Genomic DNA, 16437 nt, shown 5'->3' on the forward strand with positions numbered 1-16437 from the left:
ATTCTCCACAAGGGTGTGTAGAGGAAATAGATCCTGAAGACTCCTAAGAGCAATGAGAATAACAATAGCAATACCTTTTAAAGGACTTAGACCCTTCTTACTGGGGAGCAGGCAGGGGAAGTACATTAAATCTGAACAACTTTACATACTCTCATATTGGAATATGGCATGCCTAAATTTTGCCAAAATAATTTTTGTATCCTGTCAAGTACAAATAGCAATTAATCAGCTGATGCAACTCTGTCAGACTGCTTCAGGTTGTGGTGGTTTTGCTATAAAAGGATAGAGTCTGTATACAATACATTGGAATAAGTATTGCATAAGTTGCTTTGTTCATCTGTGTAGCAGAACATTTTTGAAAATAAATTGGAATATTAAAGGCTGGCTTGCTCTCACCAGTTTAAGACTCCTGAATTGCTGGAATGTTCAACTTTTAATCTCAGATAAAAAGTGAGGAAATAGATAGCTTGCTGCTCTCTTGTTAAAGATCCACATTTGAAGACCTCCTCGTGTCCATACTTTGCCCTTTTATGTACACATGAAATATATAAATATCAGTGTGTTTATTGTTGATGATTTTCTGCAAAATCTCCTTATATAAACAGTATGGTAGTTCATAAGAAGCACTTGCCAATAATCAGGATCTAGAAAAACAACCTGAGTTGATGCAATTTTTCATGCAATGGTGTGAGGAAAACCAGGGCTTGCAGAACAATATAACACCATTGTGTGCTGTACCTGCAGGCAGACTGACTGCTCACAGCCACTCTATTTTGGGGTAATCTCAGCAAGAGATTTCACTGATGATTAACCGAGTTAAGGTAGTATGAATTCCTCTGTCTGGCACCACTTTTAACTAGAGAAATAGTCAGACATCAATTTCCCATGTCCAAGGCCTGAAGACTGAAACCGAGTGCCTGCAGCAGTGTGCGCAGACAGTCTGAAGCAGTCAGGCCAGCACAGGAGCTTTAGAAAGCCTCCCCAACACCTCAGCACAGCGTGTATCTGTCTAACAGCACAGGAAACAAGTAACCTGGGGTAAGATATTTCCAGTGATTCCTATGTATATCATACATATCTTATATATGTATATCATGTTTAATATTAGTGCAAAATGACCATGAGCAATGTCACCAAAGCATTGCCCCAATTTGGATTTGGTGCCCTTCACTCACTACTGTCCTTACTCACTTTCAAGAATGCCTTTTTTTCTGAAGTAGCATTATGATAACTTCCATTACTGAATGCTAGGTGACTGTTTAATTAGCTAATACAGGTTTGGGAGATATAATTCCCCTTCTGCTTATCTGCTTATTTAGCTGGTTGAACTTCACACTTGAAGATTTAGAGCTAACCAGCAAGCAAGAGTTAGACATATGGGACCCAGTAGGGTTTTGCCAATTGATCTCCAGTTTCCTGTCCTTTCTCCAGGGTAGTTTGCTCATCAAAGATAATTATATTTTCCTTTCTTTTTTTAAATCTTTCTTTAAGTATTTTAATTTTGTCCAGTTTCACATTTTGAAAGAGGTAAGTGATCTATTTCCCCAGCACTTCCCAATAAATTAGGAATCTCTCACTTCTAGGCAGACATGGCCCTGCATGTCTTTCCTCTTCATGAGAAGTTTGGTTTCACTGGCTTGTGTTCTTTTAGACTCCTAAGGGAAGGTAAAGCCTATACATATTTTTTCTGGTAATTTCCTTTATCATAAACTGCCTGAATTGAGCTTAGTTCTTTTTCCCCTTTAGACATGGGAGTCATAATCAGGTGTGTTTCTAGAGACCTTTGTATTTACAATTCCATAATGCAATTATATTTGTGTTTATAGCTACTGGATGTAATTTATTTAGGGCTTGGAAGTAGTGCAGTGCTATAAATTACCACACAGGCTAATTTACCCAAAGGGCAATATTTGCAGAGGATAAATTTATCTTGGTGTAAGAGGTACCTGAAGGTACCCAAGGTAAATTCCTAAGCTATTTCAATGGCAGCTCACGTATTTCCATATGCCTCTGTATTGCACAGAATGTACATACGTATAGTTTTGAATGAACCAGCCCTACTTACTGCTGAAATTCTGACAGAAACACGTCTAGACATATAATAATACTTTTTAAAATAATTAGGTCCCTGACAACTGAAAATGGCCGATATCTATAATCTGTGTTTTTAAGTATGAGCCTAAGAAGGTCAGATCACCTGGGATATGCAGCAGGATAGTTATTCAGCATATTCACCAGGAGGACACTAAAACATCTATAGTCCACATATACTCAGTGTGAAAAAAGCCTGATGCAGTTAATCATTAGAACAGAGAGTAAAGCTACCTGCTGACCCAAACACCTTCTGAAACCAAGGAACTAAAGAGAAATGATAGTCACAGAATTTGTAGAGCAAACCCACTCTAAATCTGCAATCATCTTGGATAAAGGTTTGCTGATACAACAATAGAAGTCAGTGGAATTTAATTACAGATGAGTTTGTTTCCAAGAGGCGTTTTTTGTGTAATTACCATTGTTGGGTTATGTGTGAGAACACACTGTTCTGGAGGCTTTACCACCCTTGTCCTCAGGAGGGGTTATGGGAGTAGCTAAGTACTCATTTCCTGGGATAAACATTTGTGTTTTGTTTAATTTAGCCTCTTCAAAGAAATTTGCTAATGCAATTTGATTAGTAGCCAACTTCTTCAAGAAATAAAAAAGCAGATCCTCAAGCCATCTTTAGCACAGCCTATCATGTCTTCAAGTTTGATGTACATGTAAGACTGCTAAAGACAGTCTTGAAAAAAGCGCAAACTGAGGTGTCTTTCATGCACAGACAATAGGCTGTTGTAGGCTTTCCTGTAAATGGCCTGGAAGAGTTGAAAGCCTTATCCTGTGCTTGGTTGTATAATGCCACTTTAGTGAGATTTTTTGAATACTAGATGCCTGAATACATGCTGTAATAATTTTCTCTTCAGTTTTGATGTGTTTTGATTTTCTTTTGGTTTTGATTTTGGTTTTTTAAATCTTCCCTTGGAGCTGTAAATTCTGCTCCTAGTTACAGTTATCTCCTTCTCCCTGGGCAGCCAGTTATTCTCATAAGATACAGCATTAAGGTCATTCACTTTCTACACAGTCTGTCCCCTCTTTGCTAAGCACTACCTTCATGTATGTTATGTATTTTGATGAATCTGATAATTGTGTCTTTACAAACTGACAGATTCCACCTTTAGCAAATAATTTCCAGTAGCTCAGCACATTCTGTGAGAGGCACTCCACATGCTTCAGAGGTAATGCTGGGCCTAATCTTATCTGAGAAAGATTAGGTAAGATTAGATTTGTTGCTCATCTTGCCATGAGCAACAAACTAAGGAAATTTAACCAGGTCATTTTATAAACAGCACAACACACACCTTTCATTTCAAAAGGCAGAAAACAGATTTACTAATTTTGAAAACACATCCTCAACAGAAATCACTGGTTTTGGTCTCATTGTGGAAGCGACAGTTTTTGCAAAACTTTATTTTTATTCTCTGTATGTTTTTATTCCAGATGATGGAACGATGGGAGAATCAAGGCAGCCCTCAAACAAGTGTGTCTGCTCCAGCTATGCCACAGAATATTCCCTATCCACCCGCTCTTCACAGGAGTTCATTTCCTGATTCAACAGAGGCCTTTGATCCACGAAAACCTGACCCGTATGAGCTGTATGAGAAATCAAGAGCTATTTATGAAAGTAGGCGTAAGTGAAAGCTCTCTTGACCCTGTGGCCATTTAGTATTTAAAATTTTGCCTTTGAATATGTCACTGTTGGCATGATTTTCTGTAATTATCTTTTGTAATTTAAAGGAACTACATTTCTTTCCAGTAAATAGAGTCCATTGTAAATGTTTCAAAAATTGCACACTTACATATTTTCTTAGATCTTACCTAAATTGTCATATATGACTTTCATAGGTGTTTTTTTCCTTATATTTTTGATCTCCCCATTTTGACTCTTAAGTCCTTTGTGAAGCACAGTAAATGTCCCACCACATTTTACTGTATTTTTTTTTATAGTCAACCAATAGGCAGATGTGAATCTATCAATGAAAAAAAGAGTTTCACCTACTTTCACTTCAAAGTGACATTTTTTAAGAAATTTTGAATATATTTTTTTTAAAAAAATGTCTTTGACAAGTTTTCACATTGTCCTTGGTAGCTAGAAAGAAACGCACAGCATAAAGTACTATTTGCAGACCTATACAAAACAGTACTGAGCCATTGAGATGCTCATTTTGATTTAATTTCTCATGTTTTTGGAAGTATTGTCCATGTTTTTGACAGCAAGAATAAAAGAGCGTAGACTTATTTACTCTTTTTGTAAAGAACATTTTGGCCAAAAATATTGTTCTAAATTGTCTGCAGCCTTTGCACTTAGTAAGATAAATTCTTAAAAATAGTTAACTTTTTTATCGAAATCTTCGTCACCACTGCCATTACTTGCATATGCCACTTTTCAATTCATTTAGTAAAATACTTGTGCCTATAGACCAAAATATGCTATAAATTACATATAAAATATTGGAGCTGATTCAGACCAGCCCATTAATATTAGTTGGGCCCAGAGACCTGGAATATTCACATTTCTTTGGCATGCAAAGGGATAGTCTGAAGGAAATACATTATTGTCCCCAACAGTGGGCTCATACCATTCTTACTTGCCTTGCCTAATACATTAGTTACAGCATCAGCATCTCCTCTTTGGCTTTGGCATTCCCAGTCCCCACAAGAATGGATATGCTGGAGGAACCCCAGACTTCATTTCCAAGTAAACCTTTATCTAATCTTGAAGCTGCATGTCATATTCCTCAGTTCTTTGCCACTGTGGCCAGTGCCGCCATCTTCTGCCCCACTGATCCTATTACTGGAACACTTTTCAGTATAGATTGTCACCCTAAAAAATACAGATTTTTTCTTTTTTTGAGGGAGACAGTTGTTGATGTTTTATTTATCTCTATGTACTTAAATAAATTGCTGGCTTTTTTGAGGAATACCAGTATCTTACCAGGGTATCTTACTCTCCCTAAATATGGATGTGAGTACTTAGACCCCTGTAAAAAATGTATTTAATCTTCAATTATAAACTGTTAGGCATAGAAACTAAACTTTCCAGTACATTTACAAACACCATGTAGTCCATGTTGACTGGTATTCCTAAGGCAATGTATAAAAAAGAGACAATAATTTTTGCAATTTTAAAACTCATTGAAGTATGGATCAGGATACTGTGTGGAGTAGGCCAAATAGATTTGAAAGAAGTAAGACTAGTTTTGATCAAAGATTGGAAATCATTTTCAGACGTCTCTCTTCTTTCACTTTCTCTTGTGCATTAAGGGCTAGACTAGCATGTAAAAAAAAACCATTTGCTTGAACTGGCATGTTATTCTCCAAAGTGATAGAATTGGGTATGATAAATATGATAAATTAAAAGGAAAAGAATCCATTCCATAGTTAGAAATTACTTTATGTAGTTCAGCACCTCTACTGAAAAAACTCTTGGCTTTGTATAGAGCTCTAGCAAACAGAAAACTCTTTGCAAATAATCATTTCCCATATCAGTAGATTTTAGAAGTGATGTAGTTTAACAAAAATCTTTTCACTCAACAATCAGAACCATCATTCTGCAATCAGAACCATCTCTATGTACTTAAAGTCATCAGGCCAAGAATGCCAACTTCCTACACAGAAACAAATATCTCCGGGAGACAATTAAGAAAATATTATAAATACCATATGGATGTATGACATATGTATTTATATGGCATTTTTTTTCATCCTGATCCCCAATCTATGATTGATCCATGCGTGCCCTTCATAAAACTGTGGGAATATAGATCTGATGTCAACCATAAAGATTCACTTACCCACCAGAAGATTATATATTACATTACAAGATATATTACACCATCCAATATTCATGGCTGCTTTTGTCAAGTTTTCTGAGCACTTCTTTGACTAACATGAACTCTTATGTTTTACTTACATGATCTACTGTGTTAAGGAGTATATGCTTTACAATAGAAAGAGCATCTAACATGTGGGTTGGAGTTATGCTAAAGCCTGTGTTTTAATAGTATAATTGCATTTGGGTTCTGTCCAAAAGGCAACTGGAAACTGTATGTAAGATGTTTTCATCACCAGCTGCCTAGAAGATCAAATAATTAAAAATAGTAAAGCTGCTAGGGCCAAAACAAGAAAGTGAGAGATGAAAAGCAAGACTGCAGTAACCTTATCCTAGATTTTGATCAGTGTCCCATCTTCCAGCTAATCTTGGAAACTTAAATTTCTTATCTTCTTTCTCCACTATCCCCTCAACATTTTCTCTAAGATTTGATTCCACCAGTTTCCAACCAGATCTTGTCTGCATTCATTCATATCCCTTATTTATAAATAGCTACCTCCAAAGATCTCTATTCTCCCTGACATTTTTGTTTCATGAATGTCCTAAGCACATATTTTAGAAAATTTAATTTGTCAAGCCTTAGCAACATGTAGTTGTCCTATTTCCTGAAGATGGAAACAGCAGGAAGGAAATCCATTACTGAGTCAAGTAATTGTCATCTAATTTGAGTACATAGGAGGGAGAGTTTCAAGACAACACTCTTTCCTACCATATGGCAGTGTCAGGTTGGTTATTTTTGGGAAGAATATACCCTAAAAGTGCACAGGAAAAGTTCAGCTACTTGGTTTTTTTAAGTACTTCTTATCTCAAGGCAAGTTTGTCTTATCTGCTGGCAAGACCTTCTTTTCATCTTCTAAAAATAGGGCAGAGAAGTGAACAATCATGACCTGGAAAACTCAAAAAGAAAGAGATAGTGCAAAATTTTTGTTTCTCTCATTGTGGGACAGTTCATTTTTGTACTTCTATAGCTCTGAATTTCTACAAAGTGTTTTATCATAGGGTTTCCCCACAGTCAGCACTAACCAGGGCCTCATAAAATTCTCCTGCTTCCCAATCAGAGAGGGAGTGAAGCGAGTTATGAAAAACCAGACAGTTCTGTGAGGAGCACAAGGAACATGACTCAAAGCAAGAACTAGACCAATGTGCTGCCTCTAGCTCATCCCTACCTAATGATAGCAAGAAGAGAGTTGCAAGCAGGAAGCCTCAATGAATAAGTATGATTTTCATTCTACAGAAATGTTTTTCCACCTAAGGAGCACGAAGAACAGTTGAGACCCTGTGTGATGGGAAGACTTCAGTTTGTGATGGTTACATATGAATTGCTAAGGACTACCACTTCTGCATGGGAAATAGTTTCATAGAGGCAATCAAATGATGCATTAGTACAAAACCAGAGTGCAACTCTATTTTGGAAATCATAGTACCTTTGAAAATTGTCATGAGTTAGCTGTTACCTGTCACATCTTCCCTCTTAGCTGTCACCAGCCTCTGCTGTCACCTATCCCTATGCACAAAGCTCCATGTAGATAAAAAAGGAGCATGAGGGGTTTCGTAACACTGAGGAGGACTACCATGTCATCTAAAACAACTGCTTAAAAGCAAAATATGGGAAATTGTCTTATGCTTTCTTTCTTTACTTTGTCTCTCTGGTTTTTGGGCTTTTTTTTTTGCTTTTTGGTTTGGGTTTTGTTGTGTTTTTTTTTACTCTTTTCCCCCATCTCTTCTTATTTCTTCTGCATGCTGAAGAATACCTACCTAACTTTCTGCTGTGACATACTTTTCTCAACTGGATACTTCTTCATTTTTTCTGTTCTTCTATTAATTCGAAGCAAAACCTTTATCTCCTTTCTCCTTATGAAAACTGTTAAGAGTGTAAGTGACAGTGTGACTCTCCCCATAATCATTTTAGGTACAGAAGGTAGAAAATGGAACATCAGATCAGGAACTTCCTATTAATGAAAAAATATGACTTCGTATGCACAAGATTAATTCAGGTGCAACTGGAGCCCTTGAGTTATCATTAGGAGACCTCATTTACCTGAATTTTAAACTTTTGATTTTATAAATTCTCCTTATCATACCTTATATTTTACATTGAGCTCTGTTTATTGTAGATTCACAGTTTGTAAAAAACTTCATTCAGACCCCCTGTAGGCATTAGTCAAGCAGGAGTCACAAAGCAGTTGGGAATCATAATTCCATAATATTTCTCTAGTTATAATAGAAATTTGAGGTTATATTCCTCTAAGGAAAGAGGTAAAATAAAATATTTTTTACATTGTTTGGGTTACATTTGTCCTTCAGTTAGTGTGGTAGCCAAGGCTGCTGATGTGACACAGAAATGCCAGTAGGAAGAATGAGATAAGCCAGTGATAAGCTCTCATTAAAAGTGAAGTCTGAACAATTACAGTTCCACCTTTAGCTGGAAGGACAAAAGTTACTTTCTTCAAAATCTCCCACGTTATTTTCTCCTCTGACCACAGTATTTTGAATTTCTTAAGTCCCTTTCAAATCTACCAGCTGTTTTATGCAATGCATTATTTTTTTACTGCCAGAGATTTTAAAAAATTGGAAAGCAACCAAAAAGCAAAGTTCACCAACATCTGTGAAATATGTAAATGGCAAATCTATTAGCATAATTTGCCTCCACATAATAAGGTATATTCTTTGGCAGACTTATAAATACCTTTCTGTAAGGGTCACAGACAAGCACTTCAATTCATATTCACAGGCTACATTTCCTCCAGAGCATCAGCACAGATATGCATTAAGGTAGGAAAGATTTGTCAGACAGCATTATACTGATCCATAATGTGTAACTACAAAAACACCAGGCTTGCAGAAAAATACTAAGGCAATCAGGGTTTCCTAAATTTGATACTCATTGATATAAAAAAAAATTAGGTCTAACACTGAATGCATGACCACCTGAGGGGTTTTATGGCATAGTCTACAGCTAAGCAGAATTTTCCTGACAGTGCTTGTTGGCTGAAGAGCTACAGTTAAAATTAAAGATTGAAATTATTAAAGATTGAAGGAAATTTTTCACATAATTGGTACTACCACTTTTTTCAGATAATGATTTCCTGACAAAAAAAAATTGCCTCTAATATTTTTTCCCTTTTTTGCTCATTTTTAGTCTAAAAAGAAATCAATTTTGGTTATGGGGCTTTAACATACATGTATACACATCTGTGCACAGGTGCATATAAATGATAGCACTAAATATAGAGTATTCTAAAGTATTGTAGAAAGGGAGTTTTGTATAGGTGAAGGGTTTGGGACTGTAAGCTAGAAAATCAGGTTCTAGTTTCAAACCTTCCTTGCACTCATTTTACAATATCCTTCAATATTTCTATTCACCAGTTAGTGCCCTTTATGTCAGTAAGTCATGCCTGCCTTCACTTAGTAAATAAAAGTATTGGGAAATTGCTAAGTAAGGTCTATTATCATCAAACTACTCCTTGACCTAGAGTATGAACAACTGAGGTATAGGAAAGGAATTTCTCAAAGCAATTTCCAAACAGTCCATGTTGGTGTTTTCCTTCCATCTATTGCTACCCTAAGCAACAGCATGGAGATAATCTAAGAGCTGATATTATTAAATTAATATAACTCTTTTTTATAAGAGATTATGTACAATAAAAGGAGAGCAAATTTAGCAGAATAATGTCAAATGGTTTTATATTGTTCATCACTGCAGAAAGAGGTACTCACTGTGACAAAATGGATTTGTTGCTTATAAGAACTGACAGAGAAACCAAAAGCACTTTCAGATGGAATTATGAGTGTATAATCATCACAGTGCCATGGATGTAAAATGATTTTGATTGCTGGATTGCAAAGTAGGTCCCTAATGACCTCTGCTAATATGAAGTGTCAGTTTTATAGCTGATGGCAGTGTTAAAGATGCAGTATTTCTTTCTCTTTAGCAATTTACACTTTACTAAAAGGTATACAAATAGATTTTGATCTGTAAAGTGGCAGCATGTACTTAAGAGTCAAAGTAAAAATTTAAGAGAAGTGACTTGTAGGCTTAGGGGAGTTGGTGCATGTTGGGGACAAGTGGGTGCTGCATTGCCTATGGGCTGTGGCAAACTGCTGCTGGCACAGCTTTGGAAGGGGCATTGCAGCATAATCACACTCATTCTTCTCACTTGTGAAGCTCCTGTTCACCTGAAGCATGGCTAGCACTGAGATGCTGAAATGCAGATGTTCCCTTGTGCTAGTTTTGTTCCATGTATTTAGCATTCAACAAAGACTGATCCAGAAAACAGCAGAATATGGAAGACAGATGTTATCAAATATTGACCCTACCTTTCATCAGCATAACTCTTCCTCCAGAGAATACCAGTGGCTCCACTGGTGTAAATAAAAATACCCTTGTGTCATGCTGTGGGTGGATTGTACTCCTGTGGCTGTATCTTGGCAGCAAAGAATCCTGCTATTTTCACCATTGATTTCATATAAATCAGGATTATGTCCCAGGTCTTTTTTATTGCTTGCCTGTTTTCACAAATATTTTACAGTTTTCAGTTTAAAATGAACAAGTGAAAGTGAAATAAATCTATTAATTTATTTTAGACTAAACAGAAAGGCAGGTATGCAAGCTTTTTACTGTTCTATCTTCTAATAGCAAAATTAATCTTGGTTTTGCATTTATCTGATATGCAAAGAATCATAGAATGATTGCCATAGAATGGTTTGGGTTGGAAGGGATCTACTTTCAACCCCCAAATCTTGATGTATGGCAAAACCACTCAAAATGCAGAGCTGCATCCCTGTTCTCCAGAGCACAGGGAGTTATCACCATGGTGGAGATTTATTTAATATAGTCATATACAAACAACAGTTCAGAAGATTTCTGAGTTTTACTTTCCTGATTCTTGTTTCTAGGACAGGTTAGCTGAACTAAAAAATTAAATCAGTGAATTTACCAAGTATTTTGTTATACTTTCAAGCTCTACTTTTTAAGTTCTTCATTCCTATTTCAGATGAAAGACTACAACTACCCATGGCAATGCAGCTGCAGATGTTTAGCCAAAAAGGCATCAAGTCAAAAAGGGAGAATACAGAAATTATATGTCATCATTTTAAAACTTTCAGCACTTTGAATGCCTCTTCATGGTGGCAGTGTTGGGTAGACTTGTCTCTTTGTCCTGACCTCTCCAAAATTTCATTCTTCTACCTCATTTCCTATGAGGTAGAGGCAGGATATCTAACATATTAAAAATAATCTATTAAAAGTTCAGAAGAATGCCAGAATTAATTAAGTAATAAATAAATGGAAAGTTTCAAATTGCCTTGTGTAAAGTTAGTTTCCTATAAACCTAATTGACTGATTTCTATAAAACAAAGCTCACTAGAATCTCTCAGTATTCTGGTAAAATTACCAGCTCAATTTATCCTTAGCAGATAGAAGGCACCAGGATGTGCACAAATGACATGCATTCTGCTCAGCTGAGGGCCAGGCACAGCAGTCCTTTGTCCTCTGTTGGAAGTTGCTTTTCTCTAGGGTCTCTGAGAACAGAATTAGGTGAGTTTTGAAAAAAAATTCTTATCTCTGCATTTGACAGATGGAGACAGTGCTAACTCAGTCCCTTCCTCTGTGTTAAAGGTTCTTTGAAGTTTTCCATTCTTTGCTAACCGTTTTCTCGTCATATGAGCACAGCTATTTAGAGGATATATTTTGTTTTACAAAGTGTCAGTGACATTATCACAATTATGTGTACTGCACAGAGACCCAGCAGCAGATTCTTCCTAATATGAACATTGCTTTGCTATGGTCACCAAAATCACAAATTTGCACCTGGGTTTATCGTTCTGGTGATCAGACATTTAAAAACTTTAGGGCTTGGTTCAGCATCTTCAGCATAGCACAGTTCCAAATTTTCATGTGTGTGAATTCCCAAACTACAATGAAAACACATGCTAGGTGCTGAATGGTTGATTACACGATGATAATTAGCACTGTGAGAATCTACATTAAGTTCTACAAGACAAAGAAACAAAAGCAATGTCAGACTTCACGAGATTAGCTTTGAAGGAAACCATTGTTAGGCACTTTTTCTTGACCACAAATAACAGTTCCCAAAAAAGGACACTGCTAACTTATTTAAAATATATAGTTGTCTGTCTTAACAGAGCAAGTTGTTCCCTAATTGGTCACAGTTTGAGAATGGTGGTGATTCTTTCACTTTGCTGCTTGAGACCAGTTTTGGGTGATATTAGAGTGACTGCAAGCTGAAATGGAAACAGAATGAACCAATCTTACAGAAGCTCCAAAGAGCAATTCTAGCTGAGTGACCAAAAGAGCTTGTGTACCTTCAAACCTAAAAGCTTATTGAGACTATCAAGATGAAATTGCTTTCTCTACATTAAAATCGTTTTGTCTCTTAAAAGAGTTCCATTAAAATCTTGAAAGGGTGTGAGTAAAAAAAATCATTTCACCAAGTTTGCAGTGGAGCAGCATCAGTTTCAAAGGTTTTGGTTTTCAGGAGCTGTGCTGGTGCAATATTTTACATTTAGATAGCATGTCTCACTGGAAAGATCCCAAATCACTACAAAATCAGAAGTGCATGAAGGAATTGTCTCCTTTAACCATCAAAATAAAGACATGCAGCCACCTATAAAGTCAAACAGCATAGCCCACATGACTCAACTCAACACAGACAGTAAACACAAATGCAACAGGAACACCAAATCCAATGTCCCCATTCAGTGGACCTGGATTTGGACAGGTCAAGGCTGTTATCTAAACATCCTTACCCAAAATTTTTAAGACATCTCCCTTCTTGCTAGCTATCTTTTGGAAAACATCTTTGCCCTGCAACAACCACTTCAGTGTTATCTCAGGAGAGCTCTGAATCACTCAGCTGCTGCCATTGCAGCCAATGCTGCCTTTAGGAAGGGCTGAAGGCTAAAGCCACCAGAAAGCAGGTGGATTGAGTCCAAACTCTTTCAAAGTGTTACACAGCTTCCCACAGAGGAAATGCTGTATTATGTCTCTCACCACACCCTTCTGTCTTAGGAAGATGGTATATACTCATAGCTTGCATCACTGTCCTGCAAATGCTGTTGTGAAAGACCTCACCTCCTTTAGAGCATGAAACATGCATGGTATGATATGGTATGATATTCTGGCTTAGAGTCCTATAAATGGGATACCTGATTTGCCCTTTTGTTGTGTGTAGGTCAATAGAAATCACCTCTGGCTTGGAATGTTTTGCAAATCACTCTGCGTGCTGCCAAAATAATAAGACAGAAATTCTTGTTCAGAAAATGTCAGAATTAGCACAGGAAACATGACTGAATTCAGCTATGGACTCATCTAGCTTCCTCTAATGCAAGCAAAATAGGTTTATATGAAAACAAGACAGTTAATTGCTGCACTTCATATAGTGAAATACAAATACTTTGAAACTACCTGCATAAAAATACATTAAAGGGATTCACCTGCATTTCCCTTCATCTACAATCAGTTGTTCTTATTGGCAACATACATCCCTCTGGAAAAGTCTTCCTCATCTTGATGATAAAAGACACTTTGCAATGGAGTTGTATAAAAGCAGGAGTCAAGCCATCTGAGGTCAAATCATCCAAACACACCCATTAAACTTCCCCTTTTATTGCTGTACTTGAATAAGCACAAATATTGTCACTATTTTTTAACAGTTTTAACCAAACTAAAATTTTTATCTTCATCAGAACCTACATTGTGTTAAAGATACATTACCACCTCAACATCTTTTTCACTTTGCACAGAAATGTCCAGGGAGGTCTTAATCTAGCAGAAATATGTACATGTACCACATGGAAAGTAAAGAAGGAGGGGAGGAGAAAATAAAATTTCAAGAAAAAATAGAAAATGCATTTTAGTAATTCAAAACACAGCAGAGAAATTGATGCTGCATCTTTAAATAACTTGAGAAATGTATTTCACCTTTAATTCCCCATTTTCCTATTCAGAACAAGTGCTGCCCAGGACTGGTTTTCGAGCGGATTCCTCTGGCAAGTATTCTTCAGCCTTTGTTTTCTGTAAACTAGTTGTCCTCCATTTTATGTTTTAGCTATTCTTCTTTTTTTAATCATTTCTCAAGATGATGGACAGTCTTGACTGCCCAGTCACCATTTTATTGTGTATGATCTTTGTGGGGTTGTAAAATGCTTATGCCAAACTTTTTTATAATAGATTTGCATTTTGAGCAAGGAAAGGTATTTCTTCAGCCAGTTTTTATGTTTTATTGTGTTTTATGTGTACTTTCATATTAGTGTTCACTCTTTAGCATAAAATTGCATCTCTATAGCTCATGCCCAAATCTAAGCCAAATAATTTTTTTATATCTGAATTTATTTCTGTCTTAACTTTATCACCAATTCCTTACTTTCATATTTATATCTTTTGCTGTAAAAATATAAAAGAAAAAGCTTTCAAAATCAAGAGATTTTTGGGGTGTTTTAGTCAACACTGATCTTGTAAAATGGCAATGGACTTTTTTAAAAAACAGTAATATTTGATTTCCCAGTATTATCATGCTAAGTGAGCAGTTAAAACATGCATCCCATACAAAATAAAAAGGGCTGTTTTGACAATCCTATCAAATTTTTTCTAGTCCTATGCAAGCTGGACAGAGATCCTAAATTAAATATAACATTGGACTGGTTTTGCATAAAACAGTAGGGTTCATACATTGAATTACTGTGTTAGCACACCAGTTCTTTTTTATTTTCTTTGATGATTTTCATACTGAATTTTTTATTTGCCAGCTTTCCTCTCTATAAATATCAAGAAGGAATATGTATGCTTTTTTAAAAAGCTACTTATGTTGCAGAGGAGCAGATCCATGACTGCTTCAAGCTTTTCACATCTTTCAAGAGCATCTGAAACTCAGATGAAGTTACTGTAGTTTTGTTTCAATCCCAATTCACAATTTATAATTATTTGTATGAAACAAAAATCTTCACTATCTTCAGCAAAGGAGTCCAAATTAGTTTTTCTTTTCAGTAGGTAGCTGAATACACCCAGAAAGACTGAAAAATTATTACAGCAAAGCACTTCATCTTTCCTTTAATTGCAATATAGAAGAGATTTAATAAAAATTTTATATCAACATTTACAGGATCATCCTGAACTTTTACAGGTTCATCACTGTAAAATCACATAGCACTTGTTCAATTTGTCTCACACAGAAAATTAATTAAGCATTTTCAGGTATATATTTTCTCAACATTTAAGAAACAACTGCATTCATGCATCTCTGTGTTGCCCACCCAGAGATTCAGAGGAATACAGTGCAGAAAGGTAGCTGGGAGCTGATAATCACATCTTCACCTGTGAGATCTCACTAGTGTTCAGTAACAATCTATTCTGGTACCATTACATTTAAAGCAAATCCCCCATCATTCAGAAGCCAGAAAGATTTTCCCAAAGCTCTTTACCCTCCTCACTGTGCAGGGATGATCAGATCACAGCTTGTCCAATACCATTCTCAAATTCATGGGGGAGCCAGCTGGTTTTATAGCCTAGCAAAGTGAATTGGTGTGATTTTTTTTTCTTCCAGGCCAAATGAAGTGTTAAGAAAGTTTTCCTTCACACAAAAAGAAGAAACAAAGTGGTATAACAATAAAGAAAAAAGAGATTTAAGTTGCTAGCAGGCAAAGTTAAAGTTGTTTTTCTAATATAAATGTGTAGAGAGACAAGGAAGGACAGGGAGAATTGTCATTCTGGCAGAGGGTACCTATATTGCATGAGCAAAAATATTGAATTTATGGTGAAACTCTCAGTAAAAGTGGTAGGAGACAGGTCATTGAGGTACATCAAGCTGACTGGAAGGATAAGCAAACTGGAAAAGACAGTGTTAATTCAGGATTGGCTTGTCTGCAAACCTATTCATACTTCTTACCTGGCATGAACCACAAGGTGCTAATCTAGGTAGGGAAGAGAAAACAAAAGCACACATTTTCCACAATGACGTTATATTAACCAACAGTTTGTAGTATATTGCAAGGCTCAGGAGTGTCATTTTCTGTAAGTACAGGTAATTTTCTCTGTATGATCAACTGAAAATCTGCTCCAGTAAGAAAACACAAAATTTAGCCTATCTAAAAATCCTTTGTGAGGAACAAAAAAGTACCAGAATCCTGGAGAAGCAAGCACTAGAGGAATATCAGATGAAATGGAATCATTTAAATGGGAAAGAATATTTAATCAATGTATATTCAGGAATATTGAAACTGCTGCCACACAATCATAGGGGCTTTTAGTAAATCTATCAAACATGAGCTCCTGTGAAAAAGTACAAAGTAGTGAACAATTTACCTGTCTTTCAAACACAAGAGAAAGGATCTCAGCAGCAGCAAGGCTTTAGAACGTGTTTTTGATCAAAGACTAAAACTGCCGATGTGGAGATAAACCAAGAGCTGTGCAAAGGAAGTTTAGCAAAAGTTGGTTGGTCTAACTGAACTAACATGGCAACTGATTTTTTTACACTGAACAGGTGATATGTGCTTAATTA

At 36.2% G+C, this 16437-nt stretch overlaps 1 protein-coding gene across 12 annotated transcripts in view; it reads left to right on the forward strand.

Moving 5' to 3' along the window:
* Positions 1-16437, forward strand: part of MAGI2 (membrane associated guanylate kinase, WW and PDZ domain containing 2) — a 702246-nt gene that overhangs the window by 610234 nt on the left and 75575 nt on the right. For 10 of the 12 annotated variants that reach the window (XM_054273695.1, XM_054273675.1, XM_054273666.1 and 7 more), the window contains one exon: positions 3532-3721. In XM_054273695.1, coding sequence (XP_054129670.1) covers positions 3532-3721 — 190 coding nt within the window. Of the gene's footprint in view, positions 1-3531; positions 3722-13891; positions 13934-16437 lie in introns of all 12 variants that reach the window. The other 2 variants (XM_054273706.1, XM_054273624.1) reach the window with 2 other exon arrangements.

This window comes from Melozone crissalis, unplaced genomic scaffold (assembly GCF_028551555.1).
Source record: "Melozone crissalis strain CALT ecotype California unplaced genomic scaffold, PUWL_Pcris_2 ptg000004l_1, whole genome shotgun sequence".
NCBI classification, from domain to species: Eukaryota; Metazoa; Chordata; class Aves; order Passeriformes; family Passerellidae; genus Melozone; species Melozone crissalis.